The 10,102-nt window shown below is 58.8% G+C and overlaps 1 protein-coding gene across 3 annotated transcripts; it reads left to right on the top strand.

The window, feature by feature from the left end:
• Nucleotides 1–1,278: 1,278 nt before the first annotated feature.
• LOC102419600 (ICOS ligand-like) lies at nucleotides 1,279–8,890 on the top strand. 3 transcript variants are annotated; one of them, XM_006108815.3, is made up of 6 exons: nucleotides 1,298–1,424; nucleotides 2,246–2,599; nucleotides 3,520–3,819; nucleotides 5,220–5,390; nucleotides 5,886–5,921; nucleotides 6,687–8,890. In XM_006108815.3, exons 2-6 carry the CDS (start codon nucleotides 2,272–2,274, stop codon nucleotides 6,698–6,700), a joined length of 849 nt encoding a protein of 282 aa, XP_006108877.1. In that variant the 5' UTR covers nucleotides 1,298–1,424; nucleotides 2,246–2,271; the 3' UTR covers nucleotides 6,701–8,890. The 3 variants fall into 3 exon arrangements, with proteins under 3 accessions (XP_023604970.1, XP_006108877.1, XP_014306259.1); XM_023749202.1 differs by lacking the exons at nucleotides 5,886–5,921; nucleotides 6,687–8,890 and adding an exon at nucleotides 6,410–6,679 and having other exon boundaries at nucleotides 1,279–1,424; XM_014450773.2 differs by lacking the exon at nucleotides 5,886–5,921.
• The last annotated feature ends 1,212 nt before the right edge of the window (nucleotides 8,891–10,102 follow it).

Genomic DNA, 10,102 nt, shown 5'->3' on the forward strand with positions numbered 1-10,102 from the left:
AGCTTTGTTCCTAGCTTTTTGCCACAAGCACCGCCTTCAGGGGGGGTGGTACGGTTAACAGCCTTTGACTCCCTTGATAAATGGGTGAGGCACCTGGTCCCCAGGTTCCTAGCCACACAGCCCACAGGCCTGCCCACACCCGGGTCCCGCAGCCCAGCCTCCCCAGTCAGGCCTGTGGGTAGCTTTACAGTGTTCTGTTTGCTCAGAAAAGAAAAAAAATGTACTAGACTGTCACAGCCACCAGCCACCCGCCACCCTCACCTGGGAACCGTGCCCCCGTCTGTCTGACTCAAGGAGGGTGGGCTGGAGCGGGAGGCAGGGTGGTGATGGGGTGCAGGCAAGGGTGGTGGGCCGTGGGGGGGGGGTGTAGTGTTTGACAGCAGGGATCCGAGGACCAGGGGGAGGTACAGAGAGACCCGCATGCAGGCAGCACCCAGGACAGGGCTCACAGGAGCCCAGAGGCCCTGACAGGTGCACAGACAGGGCGAGCCTCGTGAGCACCCATAGGTGGGCTCCATGGGAGAGAAATGGGGGCCACAGAGGCGTCCTCATAGCTCTGTACTTTAGAAGGCTGCTCTGGCTCAGGGGAAGATGGCTGGAGGGGTCAAGACTGGAGGTGGTCATCACAGCTGATCCCACAAACAGGAATGGTGCCCCCAACAGGGACAGTGAGAGAGGACAGCCCCATCTGCAGGCTGTGGCCTCCGTGGGGTATGGGGAGCCCCTGGTGGCAAGGGACATGCCTCTATACAGAGTCAGATGACAGCTGTCGGGGTGGGGCAGGGGTCTCTGCCCAGAGCTCAGGGCTCACAGCATCCTGGGAGGCCGGTAGGAGGGGGTGGCTGGGTTGAGGGCACCAGGAGCCTGGGAGTCGGGGAGCTTTCACCCCCGCAGCCCAGCTGCCCACCGGCTGGGAGGAGCCTCCCGTTTGGTTTCAGAATGAGTTCCTTCCTCAGAGGGTTGTCCTGCAGCTCCCCGACTGCCACTGGGCATCTTAGCTCTTCTCTTTCTCCCCCAAATTAAATGCAGCTCTTGCCATGAATACTGTGGAAGTGTTTTTTTCTGATTTCATACAATTTCTGGGACTCTGTCCCTGTATGGCTAGGTCACCAGGGTGTCCTAGCTGTGGCCTTGGGAGTGTCTTTCACTACCTTTATTGCACTTTCATCATCGTGTTGGGGGGTTAACATGGGGGCTGGCTGGTTGTGGGGGATGCTGGCCCCTCGGGACTTGCTGCGCTGGGCAGGGAGGGGGCGCCTCCTGCCGCAGGGGCCTGGCTGATGGGCTGGCTGTCAGTGGGTGTGTGACCCGCTCCTGCCCGTGGGCAGGCATTTTCACCTTCTGGAAGAAGGGGCCTCACCTGGCTTTCTGGTTCCTTTCCAGTGCTGGCCTGCTCCTCCTGCTGCTCAGCGGCCTGCACGCCGGTAAGTCCGACAGCCCTGATGGTCCGGAGGCCAGTTCCCAGCCCTTCGGTGTGGGGAGTGGGACCACGGGGTGCAGGTGTCAGCGGGGGTCTTGCCACAGCCCTTCTTGTTTTTCCAGGGACTCCTGTGAGGTCGCTGGGCCCCAAGCCTGGGTCACGGGTGGGATTGAAAGCCACAAAGGGGTCACTTGTCTAGACCCTGTAGCTCTTGTTTTATCGCGTGTTCGTTGGGTGTAGGCGGAACGCACCTCCTCCCCCGTGTTTCAGTCCTCTGCTCTCCCGAGGAGCTGGGAGCAAGGAACAGGGATGCACCGAGCTCAGGGCGAGGCAGGGCCGAGCACGGCCACTTCTCAGCCCTCCAAGTGTTGGCATGGATGGGAAAGCCAGTCTGGACACGTCACGTGGGCCTGCCTTGGCGCAGTGCGAGCAGCTTTATAAGTCTGTTGTTGAGAAACTGATGTTTTCTTTTAAATGTCTACATTTTTACGAAACCGTTTCAGTTGAATTAAATATAAACTCCCAAGAAGCAGCAGTCAGAGCGCAGCCTGGTCCCAGGGGCCACCCCTGCTTCTCCCACCACTGGCCTCTTCCATAGTGACAGGAAGTCAACATTAGACAATACATCGCAGGAGCTTTCCGCAAATTCCGAATTTTTAAAATATTGCATTCCTATGTGGATCTCAGGAATACATTCCTTTTCTACTGAAATGAGTCAGAATTGGTGTGTGAGAGGGTTCCCTCAAACTTCCCCCTCCAGAGTAACTTCGCAGGCGAGGTAAGAGCCAACCTCCTAAAATAAATGTATTTTTTGAATCACTGCAGATAGTCAAGGAGAAGAAGTCAGAGCGATGGTGGGCAGCGACGTTGAGCTCAGCTGCATTTACACCAAAGAAAAGAGTTTAGATTTAAATGAACTTTATGTTTATTGGCAAATCACTAATGCTAGCGGCGAGCCAGAACCTGTGGCTTACCACCTGCCCGGGAACAGCTCCACGGGCCATCAGAACAACCGGTACAAGGACCGGGCCCAGATGTCACTGGACAGCATGAAGCAGGGCAACTTCTCTCTACGTCTGTACAACATCACCCCCCAAGACGAACAGAAGTATGACTGCCTGGTGTTTAGGAAGATGACAGAGCGAATTTTGAATGTTACGGTCACGCTGCACGTGGCAGGTAAGGGCGTCGACGCTGACAGCTGACTTCATCCCAGGCCCTGGCCTGGGGTAAGCATTAAGGAGACCCATTTTCTGGCTCGTTCACCTGATTCTTTCTATGAAGGAAATCCCAGTCTCAATGAGCAGCCTTCTGCTTAACTGTGCATGAAGCTGAGTTGGTTGAAGCATCAACCTGTAAGAAAGTTTTTCATAACCTGAGGCTCCCTGGTCTCACAGAAATACTCCTAATCTTGCTGTCTTTGCCTTGAATGAGCCAACTCAACTCAAACTAGACTTTTAAAATATATATTTATTTATTGATTTGAGAGAGGGAGAGAGAGAGAGATAGAAACATCAATGATGAGAGAGAATCATTGATCGGCTCCCTTCCCACACCCCATACTGGGGACCAAGCCCGAAACCCAGGCATGTGCCCTTGACCGGAATTGAAACCAGAATCGAACCTGGGACCCTTCAGGCTGATGCTCTACCCACTGAGCCAAACCGGGCAGGGCTCAAATTAGATTTTTGAAATAAAATTAGGAAGGAGTTTTGAGATCAGAATTTAGGGAGAAAATGAAAGCCAATCAAGATGCTCAGGGCACCGCTAGTTCAGAGATGGGCGGTTCCTTTCAGCTGACAGCAAGCTCTCCGTGTCACTAGATGCAAGTGGCCGGCCTCTCTGGAGTGGGGAGTGGGTGACAGCCCCTGCCCGCAGGCTCAGTAACTCCCCTGTTGGAGTGGGAGAGGGTGACCCTTGGGCAGAACAGGGCCAGTGTCCGCTGCCCAGACCAGAGCCCTGGTCCTGTCTCTCTACCAGGGCCAGGGGCACGGCGGGCCGCCTCCCCTCTAACCTGGCCCTGGGCCCCGACACTGGGTACCCCTCCATTTCTGACCTTCAGAACCTGGCACCCCTCACCTCCGTTTCTCCCCCTGCAGCAAACTACAGCATGCCTGTGGTCAGTGCCCCCACGGCCGCCCCCCAGGACGAGGAGCTCACCTTCACATGCACGTCCAAGGATGGCTACCCCCGGCCAAACGTGTACTGGATCAACAAGACGGACAACAGCCTGCTGGACGAGGCCCTGCAGAACAGCACCGTCTCCCTGAACGCGCAGGGCTTGTACGACGTGGTCAGCGTCCTGAGGATCCGGCGCACCCCCGACGTGAACGTCGGCTGCTGCATTGAGAATGTGCTGCTGCACCAGAACCTGACTGTCAGCAGCCAGAAAGGGAGCGGTAAGGCCCCCCAGGATCTGCATGCCCGCCCCAACCACGGTTCTGGGCCCGGGTGCTGGGAGATCCTCTCAGGCAGAAGACAAGGCCCCTCTGAGGTGACCCGGCAGCGGCATCAGAAAGGGGTTGGAAGGAGAGGGGGGAAGAGTCAGGTGGCTATGGGCACAGGGCTGGGTGATCAGTGCACACGGCTTGACTTCAACTCCACTCATGGGGCCAGTTTGGTGACCCATTTCAGAGGGACTGAGGCTCTGAAAGGCTGTGTAACAGATCAGAAGCACCAGGGCGAGGCAGCAACAGCGTCAGGATTGAGGCCCACCCACCTGCACTGCCCCCACCAAACTTTTTGCTTTTGGGTGTGCGCCCCCTGAGAAGACTACCCCCCGCCCCCGTGCTAGGGGTCCAGCTGGGCCTGGCTGCTGGCCTGAGGCCTCCCCGTGGAAGGGGCACAGACAGGTGACTCCTTCGTAGAGGCCATGGTCTCTCTCCGTCTGTGTCCCTGTCACCGCGTGGAGATGAGAGTGGAAGGCGAGGTGCGCCTGTGGGCCGCCTGCTGCGGGACCTGTGGGGCTCGGTGCACAGTGGGAAGCACAGGGCTCCTCGATCTGGACTTACAAGAATCCGCGATGGTGACAGCAGAGCACTGCCCCAAGCACAGGCCCTCTGGTGCGACCCGGGAGCTTGCAGGGGTCTCTGCCTTGAAGCTGGCCCTGACCCTCAGTGTGGGTGAAGCATGTCCCCCGACTGTCTTCCTTCTGTTCTTGGGTTCCTTTCTCTGTTTTCTTGAGGTCTTCTTCTTCTCATACAGGCCATGTCTTGCAAGTCTGTGTTTGGGTTCGTTTTTCTTTGCGTAATCCCAGGAATCAGATCATGCCAAAGCCAGTGGTCTTGCCACCACCAAAGTGGGTTCTGAATCCAAACACAAAGATGGCGTCAGGTGTGACCCTTGGCTAGTTTTCCCCGGATTTCTGTCTTGGGTACTGTCGCCTTCCCAGGGTGAAGGACGTCAATGACGATTTGCTTCCACTGAAGTAGTCTGTTGGCCATGAACTTCCTGGTTCGGATAGTTACCGTGCCGTTCATGGTGAAGGTCGATCTTCAAGCAGTGAGGGAGGAAAAGAGCCACTTGGATTTTTTTTTAAGTCAGCAATAAAGCTGGACAAAGAGTAAATTACGTTAAATGTGAAAAGCCAGGAAGAACCCGTGCTTCTTGCCACCACCCAGGGCTGGGGTTGCACACCCCGGGGCAGGTGGGGAGGCGTGGCACCTGGGAGAGGAAGCCCTTCGGCCACCAGCTTTGTGTCTAAAAGGCACCGCGTGATGCCAGGGAAGTGCTTCGGAGGGAACGCTCCCGGAGTGCCTTCTTTCCCTGAAAGTCTGGGCTGTTTCCCTCTTTCTTGCAGAACCAATCCCGGGAACCACAGGCAGCAACCCAGACATCCCAGGCGACGCCGAGGAGGGGAGGTCCAGGACCGTGGTGGCCGTCATCGCGCTGCTGCTGACCGTGATCGTGGCGGCGGCTGCAGGCTGGTGGTGCAGGAGCCGGTGTCCTGGCCGCCGGGGCTACTACGCAGGTACCAGGCGGGGCGCACGTGTAGCTGCTGGCGTGTGTTTATTTGGTGGGAACCGGTGCTTTTGCCTTTCCCAAGATGTTTATAAACTCTGCAAGGAGGTGGTTTCGTCTCAAGTGCAGTTTTAGTGGCGTTAGCCTCCCGAGCGAGCACAGCTCCGCCAAAGCTCCCGCGAGTCTGAGGCCCCACGTTCCTGACGCCATCTCCCGGTTTGGGGTGCGGGAGAGGATGGGCTCCGAATCTAGAGGTCAGGATGGAGTTCATTTCTGCGGGAGCCGAGCTGCCCATCGGCCAGGCCGCAGAGGGCGCCCTGAGTCCGGGCACAAAGCATCTCAGTGTGCTTCCCACGCTTCCCTCCTACAGAGCAGAGCATCTGCCCTGAGAGCGGGTGCCCCCTGGGAGTCTGTTCTCGGCCCAAGCACTTGAGCCACGGGGGTCTTTAGACCACCCCCCCCCCCCAGGGCCTACCCTGAGCATATTCCTGGTTTGTTCCAACAGGTGCCCAGGCTGCGAGGCCAGAGCAGGGGTTCACCGGTGAGTTTGCCAGAGGCTCGGGGAGGAAGCGGGCAGGTTCCGTGGGCCTGGGCGGCCTGGCAGCCGCTCCCTCCACGTTCGCCACTCGGCACGAGCATTACCTGGTGACTGGGGCAGGCACAGGGCCTCTGTGTTCAGAGACACCGAACCCCAGTGCAGGCACTTTCCCCCGGCCCTGCTGCCAAGTCCTGCCCGCGGGGCCACTTGCTGACGCTGGAACTTTCCACGCACACACAGGGCAGGGAGAGCGAGCAGGATGAGGGCCCCGCACCTCCACCCAGCCTCCATTCGCCTTCCTCGCTGCCCTACCCTCCCGCCCCACCCCTACGGGGGGCGTAAGTGGGTTCGGACACTGAGTCCTTCCTAATAGAACAGTATCGGGTGTTTCCCGGGGAACCGAGCACCCCACGGTCCCGGGAGCAAAGGTCGGTGTGACTCCCACCCCAAGTCGGGAACAGTCTTCACCCACAGTCTCCAATTCCCAGCAGCTGCCGCGGGCTGCGCGTGGCTTTGCAGTCAGACCAGCCCTCACTCGACACCGTAGGCAAACCACTGCCCTGCCTGAGCCCCCTCCCTCTACCCGGGGAGCCTGGGCCCGTGGCTGACTGCGCGGCTACAGGAGGGGCGCTCCCGGCCCGCAAGCCAGTGGGGATGACTCCGGGACACACCCCTCAGCCAGCAGACAGCGGGGCTGCCTGACCCGAGGCCACGGAGCAGCCACTGCAGGCGAGTGTTCACATCCCTCTCCCTTCTCTTCCCTCCAAGACCTTCACGTTTGACAAGAACTCACCACCCAGGACGTGGACCCGGCTCCCGAGAGACGCCACCCGGAGGGACGGCAGGAGGCTGCTGGGGAACTGCCTCCGGCAGGCTGGTGGCCACGGGCAGCTCAGCCTGCGCCCTTAGCAAGGAGCTTCATGGACACGAAGCCTCTCTGGCCGGGGGTCCCTTCCCCTGGAAAGACCGCACTTAACCCCAGGGGAGCGGGCGCCCCAGCTTCGCTGCCAAACACAGCAGAAAGGGACCCCGAGACGCTCCTTCCCGCTCCAGCCCTTCTCCGGGTCCCGACGCACGCTGTGGGGCGAGGGGTCTGAGTGACAGGACAGGCCCCGTGTGGACAGAAGAGGGACGGCGTCCGCTCTCTCCCGGGGGCCCTGCAGGGTGAGGTGCGGAGGGTGTTTGCGGGGCCCCGTGGTTGCCTGTGCACGTGTGCGCGTCCCGCCTGCAGGGAACGGTCAACACGGAGACCCCGGCGTTCGCTTTCCTCTGGGACCCTCCCCGGGGAGAAGCAGCCTCGGGTGTTTGGGTGAAAAGCTCGGCTTCCCTCCTGCAAAAGCACAGCCGAATCCACGCGAAGAAGGTTGCTGCAGGCGCCCACGTGCTGGGCCCCGTGGCAGGAGGCCGTGCCCTGGAGGGACTGAGGACACGCGTGGCCAGCGGACCCGGCATGTGGCCGCCAGTCCTTGAGGGTGCGGCCGCATGGAGAGGGCTCTCCAGTCGGCAGCCTTCAGAGCAGGAATTTCCTCCGAGTGTGGTCTGGGCAGCTCCCTGCACTGCTGCCACGGCCTCTCGCCCGGCCGCCCCTGAGGACCTGCAGGGGGTGATGGAGACCCAACTCAAACACCGGTTCCTCGGAGCCCACGGCCCCCGGGGGATGGGCGTGGGCAGCGTCGTGGCCTCCCCGGGCAGTGCCCACGCTGGGGCCTGGGATGAATCTTGCAGTTTGATGTTTCCAGGACGTTCTGCGAAGGAGGCTGCCAGGTAACCCAGGTGTGCACACCCCGGAAGCTGGGGCCGGAGGTTCCCATGGCCTTCAGCACGGATGGGCCCCAGACCCAGACTTGGGGCAGCAGTGAGGACCGGGCTCCGTGGTGAAGCCGAGTCCCACGCTTGTCACAAGAAATCCTTGGTGTGTTTTGTGGCAAAAAGCCCTCGTGTGGCTTTTACGTGAGGGCGACAAGGGCCCACCAGACTTTTCACATGGAAGCATTAGAAGACACGTGTCATCCCTGAAACAGTGACAGAGGGGCCACTAACTGGCATTTGGAGCAAAGCACTGGGTGTGGCGCCCACCCTCCGTCCCAGGCCCTGGGGGCCCGGGAGGTGCTGGGGCAGCCGCGAAGAGAAGCTGGTGTCCTTCTCGGAGGCAGCGGCAGGGGGGGCCTCCCTCAGGCTTCTCCCAGCACGTGCGGACCTGGGCCTGGGGCTCCTGAGGCCACAAGCATGGTCTCCAGGCTCTGTGCCGATTCCTCATCTCGCCGCTGGTCTAATGTGCGGGGTGCAGTCCTAGCTGGTTTGGATCAGTGGATAGAGGGCCGGTCTGCGGACTGAAGGGTCCTGGGTTTGATTCCAGTCGGGGGCACATGCCCAACTGTGGGCTCGATCCCCGGTGGGGGGCATGCAGGAGGCAGCCAATCTATGATTCTCATCATTGATGCTTCTCTCTCCCTCTCCCTCTGTGAAATCAATAAATATATATATATATTTTTAAAAGATGTGGCGCATATACACAATGGAATACGACTCGGCCTTAAAGAAGAATGCAATCTTATCATTTGCAGCCACATGCATGGACCTAAAAGGCATTGTGCTGAGTGAAATAAGACAGACAGGGAAAGGCACGTGTCATGTGATTTCACTGACGTGGGTCTGAAAAACAAAATAAACCAGCAGACCAGAAGCAGACGCAGATCCAGAGAACATTTTGACAGTTGCCAGATGGGAGGGGGGTTGAGGGTGGGGAAAAAAGGTGAAGGGATTAAGCAGTACAAATTGGTGGGTACAGAATAGTCCTGGGCAGCGTAGAATATGGTCAATAATACTGGGGCAGCTGTATGGTGCCAGGTGGGCATGAGACATCACTTTGTAAGCTACATAAATGTCTAATCACTAGGTTGCACACCCGAAATGAACATAATATTGTACATCAACTGTAACTGAAAAGTAAAACATTAAAATTGTAAAAACCATTTTCTAGGAAGGTGGGAGGGGTGTGGATACAGTGCAGAGGCTCGAACCTGTGAGTGAGGCGCAGCATCCGAGGGGCCCAGCGTCTCCGAACAGGCCTGGCCATGAAGCGGGCACCTAAGGTCTGGTGTGTCCAGACCTCGAAGTTACAGCAATTCCCGCCCTGAAAGTGGTGTGATCTGTGGAGGGGACCCCAGGCCTTGGCAACCACTGGGAAAGGCTGGAGGCGCCCCTGTGGGGGGACGGCAGGCCAGGGCAAGGCCCAGGCCGGAGGGCAGCACTGCCATCACCCAGGGACGTGGGGTCTCCGATTCTGCTCAGCTGCCCGGGAACCTGGCACCTGAGCCCAGCAGGGACTTTCCACGCTGCCCTCAGCGCTGAATGTGCAGGGCTCTTTGCAAAAAGGAGTCCAGCGTCTCACACGTCCGGAAACGTTTCATTTGTCCCCGTGTCTGCGTCATAAACCTGACTTTTGTTTTTATAACTGATTGGGTTCTCTGTTCATCTTCCAATACACCCTCCAAATGTGAAAAAGAAAAAACTTCCTGTGAGACCAAGCAGACCCATTTGGGAAGGACGAGAGTTCATGTCACCATCTATATTTAATGTGTCCCCGGCAGGGTCAGGCGGGGATGGGATGTCGGAGGGGAAGGGCCCGAGCCAGTGGGGTCAGTGGTTGGGGGTCAGGGACCGTGGGAGAGCCTGCAGTCTGTGCTTTGAAGGACTGTGAAATCTCACAACTGGGAGGGGTTGTGTATAAACATTTCTTCTCCGTGGGACACATCCAGGAGTCCCTTCCCCTCTACAAGCTACAAGCACCAAGTAAAAACTAGTAGTAACAGGCAGCGGTCAAGGACACCAAAAGAATTGTGAATTTGAGGGCCCAGGCCTGGGCAGGCAACTGGCTGTAGACAAGAGACCCGCGAGCAGAAGGGGCCCCAGTCACAGGGAGACCCCACACACAGCAAGAGGGACCCAGAGAGGGGGACACCATATTCAGAAGGAGACCCACAGTCAGAGGGTGACCTGCAGTTCGAGGAGGAGATGGTTCTGGAATCGCTCCATCGAGAAGGGTCATGGCCCGAGTCAGCATTCGTGAATCGGCTCCTGGGCATTCCGGCACAGGCTTCCCGGAGGCCCCTGCCAGCTGGTGTCCTGACCCCAGAGTGGCCCCCTCGTCCTGGGGAGACCTGGGCCTGCCCCCGGGGCAGTGA

This window comes from Myotis lucifugus, unplaced genomic scaffold (assembly GCF_000147115.1).
Source record: "Myotis lucifugus unplaced genomic scaffold, Myoluc2.0 scaffold_3669, whole genome shotgun sequence".
In the NCBI taxonomy this organism is placed as follows: Eukaryota; Metazoa; Chordata; class Mammalia; order Chiroptera; family Vespertilionidae; genus Myotis; species Myotis lucifugus.

What these genes read in the sequence shown, in the direction of transcription:
- LOC102419600 (XM_023749202.1), top strand. Translation starts at nt 2,272, where the DNA reads ATGGTGGGCAGCGACGTTGAGCTCAGCTGCATTTACACCAAAGAAAAG. An exon ending in GGTCACGCTGCACGTGGCAG is followed by an intron (nt 2,600 to 3,519) that starts GTAAGGGCGTCG and finishes CTCCCCCTGCAG; the next exon opens with CAAACTACAGCATGCCTGTG. An exon ending in CAGCAGCCAGAAAGGGAGCG is followed by an intron (nt 3,820 to 5,219) that starts GTAAGGCCCCCC and finishes TCTTTCTTGCAG; the next exon opens with AACCAATCCCGGGAACCACA.